The sequence below is a fragment of the Humulus lupulus genome, chromosome 2 (assembly GCF_963169125.1).
Source record: "Humulus lupulus chromosome 2, drHumLupu1.1, whole genome shotgun sequence".
In the NCBI taxonomy this organism is placed as follows: Eukaryota; Viridiplantae; Streptophyta; class Magnoliopsida; order Rosales; family Cannabaceae; genus Humulus; species Humulus lupulus.
This window is the reverse complement of record NC_084794.1, coordinates 55999899-56026166: the sequence shown is the minus strand read 5'-3', so window position 1 is coordinate 56026166 and position 26268 is coordinate 55999899. Positions and strand designations below refer to the sequence as shown.

Here is a 26268-nt window from a genome sequence, read left to right as displayed (position 1 = left end):
AATTGTGGATATTTATTATTTATAATCAAATGCAAAAATATCATATTTATTATGTATTTAAAATTGTTTTTTAAAAATAAGATATTTTTGTTAGTTGAGATTTAAATAATTAGATATTTTCTACAAAGATTCAAATTCAAATTTAAAAATAGACTAACAACTTAATTTTAAATCTTTTAATATATTAAAATATTATAATTATGATATCAGATATTTAAGATATTTTCATCTAAATTCTTAATTTTTTTTTATTAAATCTTTATTTGAAAATATAAATATATTTTTATTCTATAGTTTTTAATATTTAAATTATTTAAAATTTGAATATTGTTTGTTAGATATTTTTATGAATATTTGAATTTGTTTAACTATTTTGAGATATTTTAGGGTTGTTATAACTATTTATATATATATTTTTTAAATGGTTATAATATTAGCTAATAGTTGTAACAACACAAAATATTTTTTGGAAAATAGTTAAGATATTAATTTTAAATTTTAAAATTGGTTAAATTTTGAAAAATATCATTTTTTCAGCCAATTAATAAAATATTTTTTTTAATAAATGGGATTTAAATTAACTTTGGTTAATTGTTGATAAATTCTATTTAAATTAAATTAATATTTTTTTTCAAATTAATCTAAAACCAAGTTGATTGTTGATAAATGAAATTTAAATTAACTATTGTTAATTGTTGAAAATTTTCATTTAAATTGACTTATTTTTGTAAAGAATTTAATTGATTTGAATTTTTTTTGATAAATTCTAGATAATTAATTATGGTATTTTTGCAAATGAAATAAATTATGGTATTTTTACATAAATTCATAGAATTGCTCATATAGTAACATGATTAGGCCCATCCAATTATAACATGTCTGTTTGCACTATATGTGGTATTCTTGCAATTGGGCTTAGATGCATATAGTGGCCCATATGTTTGTTAAATATATGGTATTTTGCCAAATAAAATATTCATAAAATGATAGGTTTTATTTGGGCCAATTAGAAAATGTAAAGTTTAAATTCCTCTCTTGTGGGTGATTCCACTTGTGAAGGCCCATTTGTTTTGCATGACTATAGTGAGCCTAATCAATTAATAATAATTAATAAAATGAAGGTTTAAATTCCTGTCTTTTGGACATTGTATGGAAGATAGGGGGCCTTTGTAGTGGGGACGGCATACTGGACCCAGCCCTCCTCCATACAAGCCCAATTGTTAAGGCCCATTTACCTGAGTTGGACTTAATTGTATAGATTCATTATATTAGTTAAACCTAAATATTGATTAGCAACAAATTAATTCTAAATTAATTGAATTTGTTTCAATGTGACACTTTAGAATTAATAAGAAATTATAGGACTTTGGTTTTAAAAAATTTAATCTGTTTAATTTTTTTTTTGGAAAACCATAGTCGTTAATTTTCTAAAAATAAATAATAAAAATACTATTGTTAATTTTATAATGAGCTTATTTTAAGAATTTTATTCGATCTCCACCGTTGGTTTAACATAGTCAATATCTTAATGGGGCCTCGAGGCGCTTTGATTCGTCCCCCTACGGAAGGTGTTCATTAGTTATTTTGACAATGTTAGATTTTGAAAGATAGATAATTATAGGTCAAATTGTACTAAACTCACCCCTACGGTGACTACTAGGACTAAATCTATGATTATTGAAACCGTGGGTCTAGCTCATAAAATAAGAGATTTTGTTTTCTTATTTTGATCGAATAGTAGGTTGTTAATAGTGGTGTCCATTATTAAATGAGTTTACAACTCTATTTAACTAGTGATATTTTTTACTCTCGCCAACTGGGACAAGGATATCATAGATTAGTTAAAAACCTAAAGAAATAGAGATATGATTGTTTTTTGTATTTTTTTCTCATATCTTACATATTTTGGTATATATTGTGCTATTACTTGAAATTTGTGTGAATAGAAGTTTTATTGATCAAATGTGATTGATTTCTATTTTATTGATAATTGGTAGTTTTAAGCTAAGTAGTGTTTGTGTCTACTCCCATCCTTTCTCAACTTTCAATGGAGAAACTCACTGGAGAAAACTTCCTTAATTGGAAGCAGAAGATCAACATAGAGTTGATTGGTGACAACTCTGAATTCGTCATGATTGAGGAATCCCCAGAACGAGCATCGTGTCTGCACGTTAGTGATGGCACCGTCAATGCTCGTGATGGTACCGTAAATTCTTGGATAGCACCGTCTCTGCACGTTCGTGATGGCACTGAAATTCTTGGATGGCACCGTGTCTGCACGTTCATGCTCAACTCAACTATGGTCTGACGTAGCTCATGAACGAGCTTCAGATTATTGAACCTGTCATGGGTGGACCTAGTAAAGGAGGTAAAAATAAGACTACTAATGTTGCTGCTAATCTAGCTAAGGTTGAAGCTCATCCAGCTTCGTCTTCGAAAGCTGGAAACAAGAGGAAATGTGGACAAATAAACAACCCCAAGCCTGCAAAGGCTGCAAAGGCGAGTGCACAACCAAGTGCACAGTCGCCTAAGGGGAAAAACAAGAAAAATAAGAAAGGTAAAGGTAAATGTTTTCACTGCAAAGAGAAGGGGCATTGGAAACAGGATTGCCCCAAGTTTCTAGCAGATAAAAACAAAGGTAATGATTATAGTTCATTTATCTTGGAAACATGTGTTTTAGAGAATGTTAACTCTGTTTGGATTATTGATTCTGAATCTACTAACGATGTTTGTAACTCTTTACAGCTTCTTGAATCGTGGGAGGAAGTGAACGAAGGCGGCTTAAAGCTTAGAGTTGGGAACAGAGCATTCATTGCGGTCCAAGCTAGATGAAGAGCTCGTCTGAAGTTCGGAAATAAATTTTTAATTTTGAAAGATGTATTTTTTATTCTAGATTTTAGTACAAATTTAATTTCAGTTTCCATGTTGCAATTAGAACGATTTGTTATGACTTTCATAAGTTTTAATATATCTATTTCTTTCAATGGATCACAATTGTTTATTGCATGTTTGGAAAATGGGCTTTATATTCTGTGACCTAACGAACCCCTCGCTCTTAATAATGATTTATTCAAAGTAGCTAAACCTAGGACCAATAAACGTCAAAAGACCGATAATGATAATATGACGTATTTATGGCACTTGAGACTAGGTCAAATTGGCTATGATAGGATTCAAAGACTTACAAAGGACGGACCTTTGAGGGAACTCACCTTAGGTGAATTACCTGTCTGTGAATCTTGTGTAGAAGGCAAACTGACTAAGCGTCCATTCTCTGCAAAGGGTGATAGGGCCAAAGAACCACTTGGTCTTATGCATTCAGATGTTTGTGTACCTTTGAATGTACAAGCCAAGGGTGGTTTTGAGTATTTCGTCACTTTCGTTGACGATTACTCTAGATACTTATGTCTTTACCTAATTGATAGGAAATCAGAAATATTTTCAAAGTTTCAGGAATTCCTAGCAATGGCTCAGAACCCATTAGGTAAAACGTTAAAGATCTTGCGATCTGATAGGGGTGGAGAATATTTGGATATGTAATTCCAAGATCATTTAACTGAACTTGGGATTTTATCACAACTTACTGCCCCAAGTACTCCGCAAAAAAATGGTATAGCGAAACGCCAGAACAGAACTTTATTGGAAATGGTTAGATGCATGCTTAGTTACTCAACTCTACCAACTTCGTTCTGGGGACATGCAATTGAAACTGCGAACGACATTCTCAATGTCGTGCCGTCTAAATCAATCCCCAAAACACCTTTAGAACGCTGGAATGGTCGTGAACCTAGTTTACGCCATTATAGAATCTCGGGGTGTCCAGCTCACGTCCTGAGGAAAAAGGAGGGAAAGCTAGAACCGCGAACTGAAGTTTTCATGTTTGTTGGCTATCCTAAAGGTACTCGGGGTGGACTTTTCTATAGTCATTCAGAAAAGAAAGTGTTTACTTCTACAAATGCTACTTTTCTGGAAAATGACTATGTCTAGAACTTTAAACCTCACAGCAAAGTAGTTTTAGAGGAGATGGTTAAAGAATCGACTCCAACCAATGTTCCATCGTCATCTATGCGAGTTGATGAAAAATTCCCACTCTTCACGTCCAATCGACGCAAGTCGATTTAAATGAAGAAAGTACCACTGTTCCTGAGCAAATAGTCACGGAGCCTCGTTGTAGTGGGAGGGTTTCTAGGAACCCAGTTCGCTATGGTTTGGATGGTGAAACCAATATGGTTGTTGGTGACACTAGTGATAATGATCTGTTGTCTTTCAAACAGGCAATGGCTAGCCCTGAAAAGGAACTATGGCTCGAAGCCATGAAACAGGAAATGGAGTCCATGTACTCAAATTCTGTCTGGGATCTTGTGGAAGCACCTAGTGACTTTAGGGCCATTGGGTGCAAGTGGATCTACAAGAAGAAACGAGGTGTTGATGGAAATATCGAGACTTATAAAGCTCGATTAGTGGCAAAGGGTTATACCCAAAGAGAATGAGTGGACTATGAGGAAACTTTTAGTCCGATAGCCATGCTCAAATCCATTCGCATCCTCCTATCCATAGCAGCTGCTCTCGACTATGAGATCTGGCGAATGGACGTCAAGATAACTTTTCTTAATGGATCATCCAGAAGGATTTAAAGTATCTGGACAAGAAGGAAAAGTTTGCAAGTTGAATAGGTCCATCTATGGACTTAAGCAAGCTTCTCGTTCCTGGAATCTTAGGTTTGATAGAATAATCAAAACCTATGGCTTTGAACAAAATATTGATAAGCCCTGTGTTTACCAACTGAAGGCAAATCAAATAGTGGTATTCCTGGTTCTTTATGTAGATGATATCTTACTCATTGGAAACAATGTTAAGAAATTATCAGATATGAAGAATTGGCTGAGCACTCAATTCCAGATGAAGGGTTTGGGTGAAGCAAGTTATGTTCTAGGTATCCAGATCATTAGGGATAGAAAGAACAACTCTTAGCTCTATCTCAAGCAGCTTACATAGATATAGTGCTTAAACGTTTCTCAATGACAAATTTTAAGAAAGGGCGTCTACTATCCCGCCATGGAATTCATCTTTCAAAGAAGCAGTCTCCCCAGACTCCTGAAGCAAAAGATGCAATGAGAAAAGTTCCTTACGCATCTGCAGTTGGAAGTCTGATGTATGACATGTTGTGTACTAGACCAGACATTTGCTATTCAGTGGGAGTAGTGAGCCGGTATCAATCAAACCCAGGACCGAAACATTGGATAGCAGTTAAGCATATACTGAAGTATTTGAGACGGACTAGGGATTATATGTTAGTCTATAAGGGTGGTGTTTTGAACCCTGTAGGCTACACTGATTCAGATTTTCAGACTGATGTTGATGATAGGAAGTCTACTTTTGGAATGGTGTTTACTCTTGGGGGTGGAGCTGTGATTTGGAGAAGCGTAAAGCAGTCTGCAATCTCATATTCCACCATGGAGGCTGAGTACATAGCTGCGTCAGAAGCAGCTAAGGAAATAGTCTGGTTAAAGAAGTTTTATTTAGATCTTGGTGTTATTCCAGAAATGGATAAACCGCTTGTGTTGTTTTGTGACAATACAGGAGCGATAGCCAACTCGAAAGAACCTCGAAGTCACAAGAGGAGTAAGCATATAGAAAGGAAGTATCACATTATTCGAGAATATGTGGCCAGCGGAGATGTGAAGGTTATGAATATTGCAACTGAAGACAATCTTGCGGATCCGTTTACAAAGACACTACCAGAAGCTACATTTGATAAGCATATCAAGGATATGAGATTAGTAGAATTAAGACATTAGTTTCAATTAGTGCAAGTGGGAGTTTGTTGGGGTTTTATGCCCTAATTAAAACTTAAATTCTTTGTAATCTCATTTTATTATCAATAAAAGAATAGAAATAATTTTTTAGACTTGGTTAATCATTTTGCTCACATATTTTATTTTCATGATTATATGTTTAATATAAACTTCTATTAAATCCCGAGCATATAGCTAATCTTATTTATAGTGACGTAATCACAGTGGAATATAAATATGATTATATATTCAAAATAAGTTAGTCCTAAGATTAGTCAGTGCATCAGATTTACACTTACTTGCCAATTTACGATATGATCTACTTACACATTACAGTGTTATGTTCTTTCCAGAACATTAGCAAAGTAGATAAGATCAGATGTATTTGTTACATCGGACAAAACCGATATTGACAGTTGACAAGATAAGTAAACATACCGTTATTATCTATTCTAGTCATATCATATAGTTAACCATAGGTCAATTCAATCTCAATTTTGAGTGGTTAGTATTCTAACTGATTGCCAGCTTACCCTACGGACTAGCCCATACTTACATCTTGGGAACTCGATAGTATAATTGAGTGGGAGTGTTAATCATAGATATGAACATCTATAGCTTCAGATGAAGAAGTGAAACGATGGTTTCCTTTTAGTTTGGTTCAAGGTGTTAAATGATAGAGATCTCATTTCAGTAATTAAATTAGTTTACTGAAATATCATTTACAAGGAACTAAGTGTTTTAAGGATAAAATACAATGAGGGGTAAAACAGTATTTTAGTCCTATCACATTGTAGACCGTTTATAGAGGATTGAGTGACAATTATGGTTGTAACAATGGACAATTAATAGAGTATCTATATTTGTTATAAAGCGTTCTATGAATTCAAGAGTGCAATTCCGAGTCTATAGTGGAGTCACAATGAATTAATAAGTTAGTAAATTTATTTGTTAGATTTATGATAACTTATTGGAGCTTGATTTCATAGGCCCATGGTCCCCATTGTACCTTGGATAAAATCATCTAGATAGTCTCAATTAATTGATTTAATTATCAATTAGAATTATCAAAGTTGATCAGGTCAATTTTGGATAGTTTCACAAAGTTATGTAATTTTGAAAAGAAAAGAGAAATTATGACAGATTTATTAATTAAGATAAATTGGTATCTAAATTAATAAATAAGTTTAAATCAAGGTTCAAATTATAAATAATTAATTTGATAAAGGATTTAAATAATTATTTAATTAATTAAATCAATATAAAATAATACAAGCCTTGATTTTAAGTCCAATGGGCTTATAATCAAATGAGAAATTTCACGGGCCTAAAGCCCATGATAATTTCGACCTAGGACTTTAAAATGACTATTATTTTATTGATTTTTAAATTAAATTAAATGGTCTAATTTAGTCTATAAAAGGAGTGCTTAGAGAGAAGTCATTAGTTAAGATTTCTGAGACGACAGATAAGTTTAATCACTGGTTTTCTGATAGTTTTAGATTCTCTCTAAACACAAGTCATTTTCTAAGCCTCTTTGATTATTTTCTCTTCTTCTTCTCTGTATCTATCTCTTGTGTTGAGAATTGCCCACACTAGTCTAGGTGATTCTAAGGATACATTGGAAGGCTGTGAAGAAAATAGAAGATCGGTTCAGTTTCTTGATAATACTTTACGACAGAGAGGATACAAGAGTTAGAGAAACTGAAGGAAGAACTCTTTCATTTCGCTGCGTATACTGTAAGTATTCTATCCTTTGTTTCTCTTTGAATTCAATTTTAGAAACATGTTTTAGGCTATCTCGTATTAATTTGTTAAATATTAGATATACATGAAAATAAATAAAGATCAAGTATAAGCTAATCCAACACATCCCTAGTAACCTTTTGTGCTTAACCCTAATAGAATACCATAAGCTGGGAAATCATTAACAGTCCACAACAAAACTGCTTTTAAGTTAAAGACTTTTTTCTTAAAACCGTCATATGCCTCAACACCGTTTTCACACAAATCTTTCAATTCATCAATTAATGGTGCCAAATAAACATCTATATTGTGTCCCAGTTGTTTTGGGCCTGAAATCATTAACATGAGCATCAAAAACTTTCTTCTCATTACTAACCACGGAGGAAGATTGTACATAACAAGGAAGACAGGCCATGAACTATGCCTACTACGTAGAGATTTATGTGGATTTACACCATCGACAGCTAGACCTAAACGAAGATGTCTTGCTTCAGTTTTAAATTTTGGATTTAAGTTATTAACTTTTTTCCAAGCTTCTGCAGGATGTCGAAGTTTACCATCTTTCACTCGCCTAGTCTCATGCCATATTAAGTTTTCAGAGTGTTATGCACTTCGATATAATCACTTAAATCGCAGAATCAAAGGCAAGTACCACATCACTTTGTGAGGAATAAGTTTCCTAATCTCTTTACTCTTGTTACGTTTGTAGCGGGGTAAATCACATTCTGGGCAATTGTCCATGTCTGCATACTCTTTACGATATAACACAATCGTTCGGACATGCATGGATCTTCTCATACTTCAACCCTATGCAATTTAAAGTTTTCTTCACTTCATACGTAGACTCAGGGAAGCAATTACCTGACGGCAAAATCTCTTTAACAGCAGCTAAAAGTTGACTAAAACATTTATCGCTCACTCCATTTTCTGCTTTTATGTTATAAAATTTCACCATCGTTGGTAATCTTTGTTTCAAACAACCATTGAATAATGGTTTATCCACATCTCTAACAAATTTATCAAATTTTGAAGGATCATCAACAAACTCTTCTTGTGTTTCATCGAGCAATTCAATAGGATGATCGTCAAAATCACTATAATCCAAATCATCAACCCCTCGCCTTCAAACAAATATTTTCTACAATAAAAGTTTAAACATTAGTAAATATATAGTAATTGAATTGATCCTAAAATAATATAATTAACAAAAATATACTTAAAAAAAATAATTACGTAAATAATATAAAAAATTATGTAAGAAATAATATTATAATATAAAAAAATTATGTAAATAAAATTATTATAATATAAAAAATACCCTAAAACTGAAATATATATTTTTAAAAAATTAAGTTTTAGTGATCAGTACATGTTTTGAACAATGAAAATGTCTTCTAATCTTATATAAACTTTAAAAAATGTTAGAAAAAAATTTGAAATAACCCTATAAACATACATTGAAACCCCATTAAACTCACTCAATATTTCTTCATTTTTGCCATAAAACTTCAAAATAAACCAATATTAAGTATATTTACATGATTTAAAGCTTTAATATGCAAGAAAATGAAGAAAAAAAATGGTAAAAATGAGACTTACCCGCGGCTGGGGACGAAGGTGGAGCCGTGTGATCGAGAGAGGTTTTCTGCCAAATGAAGTGAGGGAAGAAGTAGGGCCTCGGGGTGTTTTTACTAAAGGGGAGGGGCTTTTTCTGCAATTATATGGCCAAAACCGCGGAGAAAAATCGATTTTGACTATATAACTGCAGAGAAAGCCCTTACACTTTTCTCTGCGGTTCTTACTAAAGAACCGTGGAGAAAACTCCCCACTTTAAACTTTTTAGTGCGTTTTTCTAAAACCGTAATAAAATAGGGCGCGGGCATTAAATATAATATTTTAGACTCATTCAAACATTTTCTCTGCGCTTTTTCTTTAAGGTTGAAAAAAAACTGCAGATAAAGTCTATATTTGTAGTAGTGTTTTCTTATTCCTTTGAATAATGGAGTTGTTACTCCTCCCTTCTATTTTGGAAGATTATTAGTTGATGATCATTAGTGGTATTAATCTATCATATGCTCATTTAGAAAGGAAACCTAATTTACTTGACACTCATTAGAAGCTTGATTAGTTTTGGCTAATTAGACGTTTAGTTTAAGTTTTAGTTAGAGTTTTTTTTATTGATTATTGTAAACCACTTAGTATACGTATATTGATTAATTTTATTTTATGAACATTATCTTCTTATAACACACTATATCCAATTGACTTATTAATAAATATTTCATTTACCTTAAAATAAAAAGTGCTTGAGCTTTAGCACATCAACAATAAAAATAATAATTACGTGGTAGAATTGAGAAGCTGAGATATGAGGGAGGTCACTTAGTAGTACTCCCTCGTAATGGAACTTCACAGGGCACAAATAAAACCACAATTGTTAGGCAAACTTACATAGATAACCACTCTATGGATGACAGTTGGCAAAGACGCGGCTTTCAATGACGCTTTTACTTACACGTCATCACAATTCACATGAGCGTTTCGACCTTTTTTTTTTTTTGGTTCGTGTGATACTCATTTTGGCCCAAGACCTTTATAATCGCCGCATTTCAATATTCATTCGAGATCTCCTATTTTTTAATTTATTTTTATGTATATTTTTTTAATAATCATTCATTGCCCAATGTAATAGAATACTCCTTATCAAAATATTCGTCCAAAAACATAAAAGGTAAACTATATAAGCAAAGATAAATTTTCTAAAACTTTGGGTAATGGGAGAAAGTGATCTCCACGTATTCTTCTAGTGGGAGGAAAATCCATCAATCAAAGCAGCTTGGATTTTCTCTAGCACGCAAGTCCCAAATAAAGCTGAAATTTTGCATAAGCCGTAGCTGGCTAATATTTCCTTTAAAAAAATAATTATAAATATTAATGCTATTATTTGCATACACTAGTAATGATATCTCTATATTGGAAATTTGGAATGCCAAAATCAAATTAAAAAATATATAACTAGTATTAATACAAACAATTTTAGCAAAATATTTTTTTTAATATATATATATATATTATCATTCCCCATCCTGGCACTGAGATGTTAAAAAAACAAAAGATAAGAGCGAAAACGATTTTAGTGAAAAGGTAAAAGAATAACGTGTTTTTACATTGTAGAAGAAGATGCAAGAGAGTCAAATTAGGAGGGTGCGTTGCATTATATGGGGGAAAGTGCTTGTACTAACTCTAGTCTCTGGTTTTTTTGAGAACACAGAGAGGCAGACACAGTCAAACACTAATGGCACAGTTATGATTTTCTAGAAAGTGCTAATACATCTTCTCCTCTCATATATCCTTACAACCTTCTCCAATTCACTACATATTACCCTTATTTAGCCCTATTTTATATATATACCCGAAAATAAAAATAAAAACAAATCAAAATATAATTTCATCTTGAGTGGAGTGTCAAATTAGATATATATTATTAAAATATAATTCAATTTAAAAAAAAAAATAATTGCTCAAATAGTGTACAAAAGATATGTCAAATTTACCTTAAAAATTATGTGAAATTTATCATACAATATAACATTATATATATTTTACATTGCTATAAATACTACAATTTTTTATTTACTATTGTGTAATTTTTATTATTTTTAATAATCACTATTAAACACTAAATTTTTTACTTTATTATTTTTATATTACTAAAAATTATACTAAATATATCATATTATTTTTTTATCCTTAATATATCACAATATTTACATTTGAGATTGTGCAATCAAAACAAACAAACAAAACTATTAAATAACTTTCCTTTTAAAAAAAAACTATTAAATAAATGAAAGGGAAAGTAAAAGTATCCTCCTTCGCTTAAGTTGCGTGGAAACTTATAACATACGTTTAACGGTGGTCTTCAACCTTAAAAAGTCCACTAATCCACTTGAACTCACCTTAATCTGTAAGCTATAGTCTCTCTCTCTCTCTCTCTCTCTCATGCCAGAACTGAAACAGAAGAACAAACATTCTATCGACTAGAAAACTCGACGCCTGAAGTGGGTTTTTTTTTTTTACAATCCAAGATGAATTGGGCATGGAAAGAAACAAGTTGCAGTATTTTCATCGTCATCATGGTTTTTTCAACCATGTTCGTTTTGACAGGTTAGCATATAACATAATACTTTTTTCTTTCTCTGTCACAACTTTATATTACTTCTCTCATTGAATGGAATAGTTATATTTCTCTTGTCAGTAGTTAAGAAATTATTATTGTTATTGTTTTTTGGGTTCTAAATAGATGTTGACATATAAATATACATTCATTATAAAACTTGGGTATTACTGATTTTCAATCCCTCTTCGTAATGTTAACCTGAGGAAGAAAATGTTTTTTTTTTTTTTAAAAATTATGGCAACCAGAAAAAGCCATAAATTGGTCGGATGGATTTTAAACTTAATTCGTATATTTAACAGAAAGATAAAATAAAATAAATATAACGCTTAAATTCTTGTAATAGAAATGCCCGTGTGTCCAGAAGACTCTTTTGTTTTTTTGGTTTGTCCTTTTCACTTTCTTTCTGAGTCTTGGCGTTTGTTTTGGTCTAATGACTTTTCTTTCTGAGATAACTATTACGACTCTGAATGTGAATGAGGCTCATGCCTAAGAAATTCTTAAAATCGATGACTTGTCATTTATTAATTTTGGAAAATTCCCCAAGTCGAATTAAATCTGTATTATTTCTTATTTTGAAAATTGCTCGAAAATGATTTTTGAGTCGTGTGATGTAGTTTGTTTGGTCCATAGACTCGAATACTGTACTTAAGTTATCAAAGCCTTCCTCTGTTTTCAAGAGATTTGAACGATCACAAAACCAAATTGAACTTCCTCTGTTTCCTCTGTTTGTCCACATATATTCATTCTGCATATGCATCAATTTTCTTATAGTCAAAAGTACTACATTATTTTTTGTCAAAAAAAAGTACTACATTATTCATCACAAAGGTGTTAACATTCTTTTTGGGTTTTTTTTTTCTCTCTTGCAGAGGCTTATGATGCACTTGACCCAAATGGAAATGTTACAGTCAAATGGGATATAATGAGCTGGACTCCTGATGGCTATGTTGTAAGTATTAACCATACTATAAACTAATGATAAATGGAGAGTCCATTTTAATGTTATATTACTTCATAGTTCTGGGGTTTCTTTTACATTAGACTATGTGGCTATTGAAAAATAAAGTGGAAAGAAACATGATTGAAAATTGGAAATGATTATTCAGAATTTGGAGTTACAGCATTTTTCTTTTCAGCAATTTGTTTGTCAACCTCTTTGAGTAACCAAAACTAAGTTATTTCGTTATTTATCTTTACTTAACGGTTAAATAGTTTTCATGTTAGACATTGGAAGAAGAACATTAGTCTTTCATAACCTGCCGAGTATATTTTAATATCTTGTGCTTTTATTCTTTATGCTCAAAAGATAAAAACAAAAATGTCAACAGGATAAGTACAAGATAGTTTCTTTTTTTTTTTTCTTTAATGTCAACTATCAAGAATGGCCTATGGTAACCAATGACAGTAGCATTATCTTATTCATTTATCCTTGGATTGGATGAAGAAGACTTACCTGGGGTTGTCATTGAATGAACAGGCTGTTGTGACGATTACTAACTTCCAGGCATTTCGTCATTTCGAATCACCAGGGTGGTTATTGGGATGGACCTGGGCAAAAAAAGAGATAATATGGAGCATGTTGGGAGGCCAAGCCACAGAGCAAGGAGATTGTTCAAAGTTTAAAGGGAATATTCCACATTGCTGTAAGAAAAGCCCCACAATCGTTGATTTATTGCCTGGGACTCCTTACAATCAGCAGACTGCAAATTGCTGTAAAGGGGGAGTACTCAGTTCATGGGTGCAAGATCCGGCCAATGCTGTAGCCTCATTCCAGCTAAGCGTCGGCCAAGCAGGAACAAGTAGCAAGGCTGCCACTTTGCCTAAGAACTTCACTCTGAAAGCACCAGGGCCTGGTTATACTTGTGGACCTGCAAAAATTGTTCAACCAACAAAATTTCTCTCTGCAGACAAAAGGAGAGTCACTCGAGCTTTAAGTAAGTTTAATGTTAATCTGTTAGGAAATATTTTTCAGCTTAGTGTTTAAAGATATATAGTGAGTAAGTACTTATTCGCCATTATTCTGAGTACCTGTTGAGATTTTGGACTAATATACCTCTCTTGTCATGGCAGAGACATGGAAAGTTACATGTACGTATTCACAATTTCTGGCTTCCAAGACTCCAACTTGCTGTGTTTCGCTTTCATCTTTTTACAACGATACAATAGTTTCCTGCCCAACATGTTCATGTGGCTGTAAAAAAGACATTACTGAGCCAGGAAGCTGTGTGGAGTGAGTTCTCTCATCCAGAAAGTTATTACTTTCTTCTAACTTCTTTCATTTAAAATTCTGAAGTAATTCCTTGTATGTTTCATTCTCATGGTTTGCAGGCCAGATTCGCCATACATAGCTTCAGTTGTCTCAGGCTCTCAAAAAAATACACCTGTGGTCCAATGTACTAGCCATATGTGCCCAATTCGAGTTCACTGGCATTTAAAGATCAATTACAAAGAATATTGGAGAGTAAAGGTTACAATTACAAACTTCAACTATGCGAAGAATTACTCGATGTGGAACTTAGTTGCGCAACACCCCAACTTTGACAATCTGACCCAGATATTCAGTTTTAACTATAAGCCATTAACACCTTATGGATCAATCAGTAAGTCACTCTTAAATTCTTAGATGTTCTTGTTTATTTTCCTTTTGGTTTTCAATAACATTTATTGTTATTTTCACAGATGATACTGGTATGCTGTGGGGAGTTAAGTTCTACAATGATTTGCTCATGCAAGCTGGACCTTACGGTAACGTGCAGACTGAGCTACTGTTCCGGAAGGACAAATCAAATTTTGGATTTGAGAAAGGTTGGGGATTCCCTCGAAGGATATATTTCAATGGCGAAAATTGTGTCATGCCACCCCCTGATGACTATCCATGGCTTCCGAATGCCAGTTCCAGACAATATTTCTCACTGCTTACTGTAATAGCAACTTCTTTGTCAACATTGGGTTTTATAATTGTGTTTGCTTGAAGTGTTTTTGTAAATATTTAAGTTCTGATTTTCTTAGGACTTTCACTCTCATAGTTTTTGATACCCAAATAGTTGCTAATTTAAGCAATAAATGTCAGTGTGTTCATCAAGAGGTAATGATGTTTATTCTTTGTGCCAGCTATATAGATTGGTGAATTCACTTCCATTTTGTATATGTAACAGAAAAAAGTTATACTGAAAATGAATTGGATCAGGGGATTTTGCAAGAACAGTAACTTTTTATTCTATCGTTTCTTTTTGCTACTTTGTTCTATCAAGTCATATTGTATGACAGAGATTGAAGTTCTTATTTTGGAGTAAGATTAATAGCAACCATGGAAATTTTGACCAAATACTTCATAGCATTGTCTTTTTTTAACACTTAAATCTCTCTATTTCCATAGGCACATATACACACACTGGTGAAGTATTGCTCTTTCAACAAAGCCAATAAACGGACTCGTCTTCTTAAGCATGTATAAGTATTTGTGCTCGTGCTCAGCTTTCAAAATTTTGTAAAGCACATATAAAGAATTGAAAAATTGTAGGTAACCAATCACTGAATAACTATCAACAGGAAAAGTAAAGAAGAAATCAGTGTTGAGAAGGCGATCGTGTTCTGAGGAGCAGAGTTTGGCATAAATGGATATGAATCAGGTGGAGGCATCAAGCATTCTTCACCATTGAAGTAGACCTTTCTTGGAAATGCCCATCCATTCTTGAAAGTGAAGGTGTTCTGGTCCTTTTGAAGAAGCACTTCAGATTGAACATTCCCAGATGGCCCGGCTTCCATCAGTAGATCATTGTAGAATTTCAAGCCATAGAACATACCAGTGTCATCTGCACACAATAATTTGTTAGATAAGATATATGTTATCATATGAAAGAGAAGTTTTATAAAATGTGACAAATAAAATAATTTTTTAGAAAGAGTCTTACTTATAGATCCATAGGGAACAAGAGGCTTGTAATCAAAGCTGAAGACTTGGGTGACATTATTGAGATTAGGATGCTGGATGGCCAGAGTCCAAAGTGTGTAATTCAAGCGATAGTTGAAGTTTGTAACAGCAATCTTCACACGCCAATACTCCTTGTAGTTTTGTTTCACATGCCAGTGAACTCGAATGGGGCACATATGGTGTGTGCACTGCATTAAGGGAGCATTGTTTTTCCTTGGAGTGTTTACTCCCGCTATCTTGAGAAGTTTTGATCCAGCTCTGAAATGAAACATGTTCATCACAGTGACTTAGACACTTTTCACTACAAAATCTGATCCGATACATTTCGGTATATATATTTATACTATGACATACTTGACGCAATTTCCCTTGTCCTGGCAACCACATGCACAATTGGGGCAAGCAGTGATTGTGTCATTGTAAAAAGATGACAGAGAGACACAGCAACTGGGATTTTTCCTGGCTAGAATCTGTGAATAAGTGCATGTAACATTCCATGTCACTGCATAGAGAATTATATTACGATGTTAGCTTTGTGTAACGATAAAAGTACTTCAAAATCGTCCACACCAGACTTACTCAGAGCTTGAGTTTTTCTGCGACGATCTGGAGTCAAGAAAGTGGTTGGAGGCACAATTTTGGCCCGGCCACAGGTGTAGCCAGGTCCTGGACCGAGCAGAGTGAAGTTCCGGGGAAGTTTCACAGTCTTGTTCGTTGTTCCAGCTAAGCCAACACTGACTTGGAAGGCTGAGACTGAGGATATAGGATCTTGGCCCCATGAAGACAAAACACCGCCTTTGCAGCAGTTAGAGTATTGCTGGTTGTAAGACACTCCAGGCAACAAGTCCACAACCGTGGGGTCTTTTTTGCAGCAGTGAGGTACGTTGCCTTTGAACTTTGAGCAATCTCCTTGTTCGGTCGTTTGGGACCCTACTATGGACCATATCACTTCCTTTTTCGACCATGTCCAGCCTAAGGTCCATCCAGGGGACATGATATGTCGGTACATTTGAAAGTTGTTCATTGTCACAGCTGCCTGCAAAGTAAGGAAAACAAAAACAGTCTCTCTATATGTGTTGTTTTTACACTATTGATACATAATGATGAGAAAGTAAAAAATGACATACCACATAGCCATCTGCTGTCCAAGACATGATATCCCATTTGATTGTTATGTTGCCATTTGGATCTAGAGGATCATATGCAGCTGCACAGAGTATACATATACATAAATATAGTACAAGATATATATATATATATATATATTATTGAACTGAAAGAAGAGAGCTGAGATGAAAAACAATCTTACCTGCAGAAGAAAGTATGACTAGAAAAAAGATAGCTGAGATGAAAAATCTCATCTCTGCGTTTCTTTTGTCTTGCTTAGGTTTGAAAAGCTTGTACTATTTTTGGTGACTTTGGTTTTTGGAGGTTAGTTATATTCAATGCCAAACAGATGATGAGGGAGATCAATCATAAGCTTCCTGAGACCACTAAGTTATAATTGGTGTGTATTTAAGAAAGATAAAGACTGTGTAGAGAAATTCCTTGTTGGGTTTTGTAGAATGGCTTACCTAATGGTTGTTACAACTTATACTATTTTCAATTCTATATTATTCCTCAACTATATAATGTCTCTCAATGCAGAGTTACAGTACTTTCCATATCTTAAAGCAACGGCTAAGTTAGACTCAGGCAGGAGATATATATGGAGTGAGAACTACATACCAACCTCTTGGTTGGAAGTGACGGTGACGGGTATAATGAAATTACCTTAATAACCTGGCGAATATCTCCCTTATTCTACTATGTCTACCAAGGTCATTCTTGTCATTTTAGGCCAAGGCCAACTAACATGGAACATCGAAAGTGGTTCTTTAAAAACGTTTTGCTTTTTTGAGTCTTTACACGTTTTTTGAGTCAGAAAGAATGAGTTCGAAGCAAGCAAACAACTGAAAGTAGGGACACGTATATACAGTAGTGAGTTACCCCTTGTGAAAGAAAGACCTCCCAACCGCTTTGGCATTGAACAAACTCAAATGCTTACACAGTGAAACTTCTCAAGATATGGGACTCGAGCCGTACTAGTTACCATCAGTCGCGAATGAAACCTTGTTGATGAAGAAACAAGAAGATTAATAAGTACTCGGTAAGTTTACATGTCTACTATTCTTGTATTTGTTTATTTTTTTAACACAGTTCTTATTCCCATTGTCTTAATGTCTTCTATGAGATTTGTATTCAAAATGATATTTTTGTAGACTTTTCTTTTTATAATTTGTAGTGATTGACAACACAAGATATATATTTAATTAAGTTTACATTACTATTCATCAGATCTGAACTAATTTATAATTGAGATATATTTTTTTATAATTTATATTGTCATTTTGTTTCTTTTAACAAGCTCGAATAAGTATAACTTTGATGTCTTCCAATATTAACTCTCTCTTGATTCTATAAACGTAATATTTAGTTGAGTTAGCTTACTTTGATAATAGCAAAAACAAATTATATATATATGTATATATGAAATTGTGCTGCTCGTCTCCAGCAACTGATCAGCAGGCTGAAAAAACTGATGAACAATTCATATTTTTAGTTTACGACCAATTAAAAAAGACTATATATATCAACTCGTGCAAACCCTGCATTTTTTGTATATATATTTAAGGAACTTTGGTGTAATAATACAAAGTACACTACATTTTTTAATGTAAGTAGAAGTTATTTTTATTTTATTTTGTTGATAACAATTTTGCTTAGGATGGTGCGATTATGGACATTTACACAAAGACAAGTAAAATAATGTACAAACTTTAATTATTTCTATTGTTATCAGCATAAATGTGTTCTGACACTCCAAATTATGAACGTACATATGATAACTATTCAATATACATTTCTTTAAATATGATTTAGCCTCAAACCTGAATGAACGGGTGTTGGGGCGTACCATCAACCTAGCTACGTGGCTGGGTTACAATTATAAAGGCATAATAGTCGAATTAAGTTGATAATAACATTTTAAACAAACAGCTTCTCGTTATTTATCACTGGGGGACAAGACAGTGTAAGCAAGTGTTAATTAGCTATCAAATGTTGAATTTTGTAACCAAGCATTAATGAATTAATAATTAAAGCATTTTTTCTTTCTTTCAGTTTATCTTAATTAGTAGGACTTTAACCATCAAATGTCCAATTATCTCAATTCTTCTTTAATATGATTAAAGAGGAAGGCCAAATCAGTAACAACTAAGGTGTCTTCTTAAGTAGAATATATCTTTCTTTTATGACCATTCAAAATAACTTGCACGACACAGTTGTGCTCATGATGGTACTCTTTACTTGAGAAAACATTGTATGGTCAACTTCTTGACTTATTTACGGCAAAACACTAAAATTTTCAAGTTAACTTGTATACCGATGCAATCTTTTCATTATAATTTACTTTTCATTTATATTTAAAGGCTGTTTAGATCTCATTGTGTAATTACGTACTAATTACTAAGGCATTGTAATTACATTTTATTAAAAAATACATGATAAATCACTGCTACAAAAAAAGCAATTGTGTAAGTCAAACGCGTCAGTCAATGCAGTTGATTGACGTTGTTGACCAAAAATGAATATTTGTGGCAGTTGGGCACTACCACAAATGCGGGGGCATTTGCGTCAGTACGTACTCTGACGGCGTTGAACGGATTATTTGTGTCAGTGGGCCACTAATGCTATTAACGGGACCGTTTGCGTCAGTGGCCCACTGACGATAACGACTTGTTTGCGTCAGTGCCCCACTGACGTCAACGAGTCGTTACTGTTAGTGGGCCACTAACGCAAAAGGCCCGTTAACTGAATTAAGGCTCATTTCGTCCCCGAGAGCAGCCATACCAAACCTAAGCTTCAAGAAAAAAAAAACTAAAGAAAACCAGCGGCGCCCCTTTGCGTTTTCCCTCATTATGGTAAGTTTTTATCTTTTATTTTTCAATTTTAATGTAAAAATGATAATATATATATGCTTATGAACCTTATACATAATTTTTTTTTTTAATTTGTATAGATTTTGAATTTTTTAAGATTATTATTTGAAAACCCATAATCTTAGTTTTTTGGGGTTTTCTACTTCAAGAACCCACATTGCTCAATTACCATAAGTAAGTGCAATTTTATTAATTTTTATGATTTAAATTTAATTTTTGTGATATATTTTTTTATAAATTGACTACATTTCGGATTTTTTAATTTTTGGATAGTTTTATATTAATGATTATGTAATTGTTTTAGGTTTAAACTTTGCATTTTAGTATTTTATTTTTTTATAATTTTTTTATTTTTTGTTAACCTTTTCAATTTTTTTAAAAATTTAATTTTATTTCGGATTTATTTATTTAAATGAGTATATATATGTATATATTTTTGTATAAGTTTCAATTTATTAATTATTTAGTTTGAATATTTTGAGTAATTTTTTTTATATTTTGTTAACTTTTTAAATTTTGGGTTTAATTGTTTAAATATGTATATATTAAATTGTTTCTTTTCTTTAAGTTATATTCTATTATTGATTTAGTTAGGATATTTATAGTCGATTTTTCTTTATGTGATTTGTTAATTTAAAAAAATATATATTTTATTTCGGGTTTATTTAAATGAGTACATATAACAAATTATTTGTTTTCTTTAAGCATTTTATTGTTTATTTAGTTACAATATAGCTTTAATATATATTTTCTTTATATTTTGTCAACTTTTTATTATTTTTTTGTTTATTGTTATATTTGAGTAGGTATTTTGTTGACAACTTTGTTGGTGAGATCAGGCTTTGGAGGATTTTATATTAGAGGTAATATTTTAAACCTTAATGTATAATTAAGATATTGAACTTAGTGGAATGTATGAATTATAAAATAGTGGAGATAGGATCTAGGATTGTGTGTCACAGTGACATAAGGCTGTAATTATGCATGTTTGATTGATTAATTGGTTTGTTGTGTTTATGTGATGAATGTAGGTTTATTTAAATTTTGGGAACTATAATAGAAATAGGGGAAATGCTGCCCAATTTTTTTAAGATTCAGTAATATGAGTGTTTACCAAGTTTTTCGAAAACTAGAATTATAAAAGATAAGAGAGCTTAAGAAGAAAGGATTAGAGATAATCACACAATGAATTTTACATGGTTGGGGTGTTAAAGAGCCTTAGTCCACGAGTCTGTTGTATTAGAGCTTAAGGAGCTTTAGTAATGGAGTTTTCTCTTAATTTGAGCAGAGTGTATGCTTACAAGAGAAAATTCTGATCATTTCCACAGTGCACAACTGTTTATATTTATAGGCAGTTGAGTGCTCTGGGTTTGGGCCGGACTAATCCGAGCCCAATAAGGGTATAAACACTATTTGCTCACTGATGGAAGCTTAATACAAAGGAATTTATTAAATAAAATACACTAATAATGGCCCATTGTGCCGGCTTGAGCATAAACACGTTGTAAGACTGACAACAGTACGCAGCTTCAGTCTGGTTCGCATGGGCTTCTAAGGAGATCCGAGGGACAGGATCCGTCGGAGTAATGGCGGTACGGTTCTGAAATAACGACGTACATTCCATATGTAACCTCTTCTGCAGGTTAGTTGTGGAGACAAAACTTTGTGTTTCTTGGGGTGATGTCAGTGTCGGGAACAGATTATCATGGCCAACCCGATCGCCTGGTCCGGATTCGTGTACTAACATCCTGATTCATTTACCAAGACCCTGGTTCGTTTACCAGAGCCCAGGTTCATTCACTATTGTCCCGGTCCATTTTCAAACTTGGAGGAAACATCATCCTTATCGCACCCCGGACGACACTTTACAAGGGGTCCGGGAAGATGAAACATGCCAACTTCGTGGTCCCGGCTTACATTCCGGGACAATGTTGGGCTTACTGATACTTGGGCCACCAGGACTCACTCCTTCCCCATCTATCGGGCTCGGTCTGGGCGTTAAGTCCCTTTAGGATGGCCCATGGACTCAATGTATGGGGCCGGAAGTGTGGGGAGGAAACGGGGATAACATTTACCCCCTAAGCCTTCATTTGTGTTCATGCAGTGGAGGCTTGCTTCATTTCCCGAACCAATTCTCGATATCCCGGTTTGTTCCCCAGGACACCAGTTCGTTTTCGTGGGGGATCGCCTGCTGGAAACTCGCATAAAAAGTATTTGTGCCAGTATCCCTGATCAAATCCCAAAGGCCCAGTTTGTTTACTAACATCCCAGTCCATTTACCAGGACCCTGGTTCGTTTACCAGAGCCCGGGTTCACTTACTTCAAGGCTGTTTGGGTGACCCTCGACCTTTCAACTTCATCATGCTACACGCACGTGCTTCCCTATAATTGGTGCATCAATATTACTCGCACCTAACAGATTTGGAGAAAATCTCTTGGTTATTGTGTTGGCAACCAAACGTCAGCGTAAATTCCGAAGCGTCCCATCTGTACGAATGGTTCCTTTAATATTCCTGCATTGTTGGGGACCATTGGATGGGATAAATTTTGAAATGTCCTTCCTTTGGATTGTTGGATCGGGATGGCGCGGATCGCGACTAGGGGAACCCGTGATTCGATACTCAAGTGGGCTAATTAAAGCCCCTGCGTAATCCGGGACCATCAAATGTGGGAAGTCGTCCTAAACTGTTGGATCAACAAACATGCTTTTGGCTCTATAAATACCCCTAGATTTTCATTTGCAAGTTTTACACATTCTGAACAACCGAAACCATAAAGAGAGTTGTTCATGTCCGAGCTCGCTGAAGAGATTCTCCGTCGACTTCTCTGTTTCCGTCGCCGCTTCTTTCCGACGCGTCTTATTTCCGTGCCCTCACCTGAAAGTGCGATCCTGACTCGACTGTTAGACAAACTTGTGTGTTGTCTCCGCCTATTCAAGACCGTGATCTTGCCGTCCCTATCGCCGGAAACATTATACCCTCCACGATCAACATTTTACAGTAAGTTCCTTGAACCTTTTATTTATGTTTTCTCATGCTTGTTTTGTGGTCACATTTGTGGCTATAGGGTTGTTAGAGTCGGGGCCACCGTTTAGGGTGGTTTTGGGGGTATTAGGTTAGTAGAGCAAACTGTCTGGGTCGTCCCGGATCCTCTCAGGTCTGTATCGTCCCTGAAACAAGCAGTAATAGGCCGACTCGGGAAAACTTAGAAAAAATTCTTCTTCTTTGTTCCCGATTAGAATTATGGGGATCTTCAGTGATCCCGAATCTAATCCGGAGGGGACTCCTCCAAGCAGTTCTTAGAAGAACCCTCGTACCTTAACCAAAATTTTTGGGCTTTGGTGCTAACTGCTTGGTTGTTTGCTTCTTTTTCTTTTTTTCTAAGATCACCAGGCATGAGTCTCGGCGTTACTCTCCACCTGGAAGAATACGTTCAGTCAGCCCCCTTCATCCTGGAATGAGACAAACCCCCCAGTGGCAACACATGGGAGATGGACGGGGAGAATAATGAATTCTGAAACTACCGAATGTTGGACGTTTTGGAGAGGAATTTGGGAGTGGAATCGACTCCCGGGCTCTTCTACAACCTCTTGCCCAGGAAGGAGGAAAAGGCCCACACCAGCGGGGGTGAATTCGGGGACTGGAGCATAGGCCATATTAGTGCGGGAGCCACTCTCCCGCTCCACGACTACTTCACGTGGTTCCTGAAATGTGTGGGGATTTCACCCTTCCAGCTTCTGCCCAAAGCTTACAAAATTCTTGTGGGATGGTGCATTTTCTGCATGGCGAAGGACGTTCCAGAGCCTACCCCAGCAGAGGTGCTGTACTTCTACAAGCTGGAGCCGCAACTCAATGCCAAGGATAAGACCCGGGACAACTTTTACAAACAGAAGCCTCGCGGCAATTATCCTGCCCCTACCAGCTCCTGGAAGTACCCCCCGGATGTCAGGCACTATTGGTTCATGACATCCGGGTTCCTTCTGGATCGGAACCCCACGTTGGTGCTGGACTTCCAGCGCGTGGGTAAGTAGCCTTCCCTCTAAATCCTTTTCATTCTTTTTGTTGTCCTCTTTCGACTTAAGTTTCTGGATAACAGGACCATATTCCCAGACTCCTCTCACCCAGTCGATCTTGGATCAGAAAAAGAATTACGCCACTCTGAGCACGGAGGATTTGAATGTGGGAGATTACGTAAACACCGCAAATCTGTGAATGATCGGGATGTTGGCGGCCAATCAGACGATTGCGACCCCTAGCCTCCGGGGGATTCAATGTGAGAGGGACCCCGCTTTGAGGGCGGGTTGTCCCTCATTCATATCGAGGCCATGGAGACCACAGCCTGAGTGGACGCGACGAGGAAGAAGGAGCAGGCCCAAAAAACAGAGAGTGCTGGCTCTGAGGAGTTGGAGGCCCTTTTTGACGAGACCCAGCCAAACACGGGGGCTCTCGGGGCTAGCACATTGGGGCAAGGTAATTAGCCTTTGCTTTTGACTTATGCTCCCCATTTCGAGGAATTAGTTAGGGATAGGCAAGTTTATCGAGGCCACTTGTTCGGGGCCGTCAGAGAAATGGGAGCTTCACCTCCCATTATCTAAGACCTGGAGACCCTCATGTACTCGTTCAGGTTCCTCCAATATGGTAACTTCTTGGACCTGGACGACATGGGGGACCGAATCCATTCCTTCCCTTTAGGAGAGTTGAGTCGAGCCCGAGTTCTAGATAAGGGTTCGTCCCGGAGGACCTTAGACTAGCTTTTAATTACTTCTTATCCTCACTTGTATATTTTACTGACTTTCTTTTTGTTTGTCTTTTTCAGACGATTCTGACATGTCAAATTCCGTGGCCAAGATGAATCAGGCCCGGGCGGCTAAGGCCAGGGCGTCAGCGAAGAAGGCCGCCAAAGGTGTGCAAGAGAATAAAGTACTGGAGGTTTTCCTCGATGACTCGAGGCCAGAGCTGGATGCTGTTGAGGGGGCTCCAGATCCCTTTCCCGACGGTTTGTATTGAAGTCGTCCTGTCTCCGCCTATTCATCTTCTGGTCATTGACTTGGAGCAGGAACCCCTGGCGAGTTGGGGGTCGGAGAAAAGGGTTGCAGACTCGGCTGCTGATAGGTCTGTGAATCGAGCCAAGAGGTCTAAGACCAAGGACCTTTCCTTAGCTGAGGAGAACTCTTCTGGGAAAAGCCAGCTCGTCACCCGGGAAGTCCCAGAGGCTTCCATGATCCCCGTCAATCCGGCTCTCCCCTAGGAAGGGGACATGGTCCTTCGGGAGGAGAGATCGAATGGTATCCTGGGCCTAGGAAGATGGCTGGGACAGAAGGGAGGAGGTCTACCGGGCCTTGAAGATTCGGCGTAAGGTAGAGTTCGCGCGAGCGCCCGGTTGCTTTCAGTGCCCCTCAGCCGATCGTGGATCGGCTCGTTGCTGAGACCGGATTTCGCCCCAAACTGGGGTAGGACACGGCCCGCTTGCTGCGGATCTGTTGGATAAGGTTGGGACTACCAGGACGCCTTATTCATCTCCCAGGCTATCTGTCACTAGGCCACCGCTATAAGTTATACGCCCATATCTTCCTCTGCTTTTCATATTTTTAACACATATGTTTTCTAACTTTGATTTGTTCCAGGATGCATTGCTAGCCCATCAGAATGCCGATTTAGTGGCGGAGATGGCGATGAAGCTGGAGACGGGCCAGCTGGAGTTGGAGGGGGCTATGAACCAGCGGGAAACTGCTAGGGAAGCCCTGATCAAGGAGGTCGCCCGGGCGGAGGCCCTGGCCAAGGAAGTTGCTCAAGCCAAGATAGACCGCGAGGAGGCCGCCCAGACTCGGTTCCAACTCAAAGAAACTCTGTCCAGGAAGTGATGGACCCAAAATGGGTATGTTTTAAATATTTATATCGCAAGCGCACGAATCGTTCATATAGAATAGTGATCGTGTAAGCAAGGATGTCGAACCCAAAGGAGTTGTCTAAAATTGAAAAGAAAACTATTTTAAACCAAAATTAATAAATTCTAACCTAGCTCCAAAAATTAATGAGATTTTTGTATCAAGAAAATAAAAATGAAAGATAATAATAAAGAAATTAAAGACAATATATAAAAATAAATTAATAGTAGAAATCAAGATGGTAAAAGAAAGATTATTAAGATAATAGAATCCACAAAATATAAGTTCAATAATATTTATAAGTACATTGATTTCCAAGTTTTAGTAATAGTAGAAATTAATCAAACCATCATTTTCCAAATAGATTTATAATTTTAAGCACAAATTACTTCTAAAAATATAGGATTTTTCTTCACTTTTCATAAAGTATAATTTCAAAGTATTTAATGTGAATCAACCTAATGAAACAACAAAAAATCAAATAACATTATTTATAAGGAAAAACATAATATTTTTGTTCTAAGCATTGGATGTGTACAATTTAATGACACATCTTACACAAAGAATATTATGTTTTTGCACTAATGAAGAACAAAGTGTAAATATGTGCTAACAATAAAAAATACATGATATTTAAGATGAAAGAAGATATTTGAAAAAGAAAAATCCATAAACTTTGTTGCATAAAATAGGAAATCAACATACAAAATAAATACTATCTAGTTACATATTGTTTCATCATCACCTTAATA

General features: G+C 35.4%; 2 protein-coding genes across 2 annotated transcripts; one reads left to right on the top strand and one right to left on the bottom strand.

Moving 5' to 3' along the window:
* The first annotated feature begins 11442 nt into the window (after window positions 1–11442).
* Window positions 11443–14923, top strand: LOC133817852 (COBRA-like protein 1). Its single transcript, XM_062250472.1, has 6 exons — window positions 11443–11708; window positions 12591–12670; window positions 13199–13655; window positions 13792–13951; window positions 14050–14321; window positions 14401–14923. The coding sequence occupies exons 1-6, from the start codon at window positions 11630–11632 to the stop codon at window positions 14691–14693; spliced, it is 1341 nt and encodes a 446-aa protein (XP_062106456.1). The 5' UTR covers window positions 11443–11629; the 3' UTR covers window positions 14694–14923.
* A 112-nt stretch (window positions 14924–15035) lies between these two features.
* LOC133817853 (COBRA-like protein 4) lies at window positions 15036–17318 on the bottom strand. The gene is made up of 6 exons (XM_062250473.1): window positions 16962–17318; window positions 16780–16859; window positions 16232–16688; window positions 16007–16154; window positions 15633–15910; window positions 15036–15533 (listed from the first exon to the last, which is right to left on the bottom strand). Exons 1-6 carry the CDS (start codon window positions 17011–17013, stop codon window positions 15250–15252), a joined length of 1299 nt encoding a protein of 432 aa, XP_062106457.1. The 5' UTR covers window positions 17014–17318; the 3' UTR covers window positions 15036–15249.
* Window positions 17319–26268: the final 8950 nt, after the last annotated feature.

Bases quoted from the DNA above. Each gene is read 5' to 3' on its own strand.
- LOC133817853 (XM_062250473.1), bottom strand. From the start codon at position 17,013: ATGAGATTTTTCATCTCAGCTATCTTTTTTCTAGTCATACTTTCTTCT. The intron at 16,155-16,231 runs GTAAGTCTGGTG...TTCTCTATGCAG, and splicing joins CAGAAAAACTCAAGCTCTGA to TGACATGGAATGTTACATGC. The intron at 15,534-15,632 runs GTAAGACTCTTT...TATTGTGTGCAG, and splicing joins TGTTCCCTATGGATCTATAA to ATGACACTGGTATGTTCTAT.
- LOC133817852 (XM_062250472.1), top strand. From the start codon at position 11,630: ATGAATTGGGCATGGAAAGAAACAAGTTGCAGTATTTTCATCGTCATC. The intron at 12,671-13,198 runs GTAAGTATTAAC...TTGAATGAACAG, and splicing joins GGACTCCTGATGGCTATGTT to GCTGTTGTGACGATTACTAA. The intron at 13,952-14,049 runs GTGAGTTCTCTC...CATGGTTTGCAG, and splicing joins GAGCCAGGAAGCTGTGTGGA to GCCAGATTCGCCATACATAG.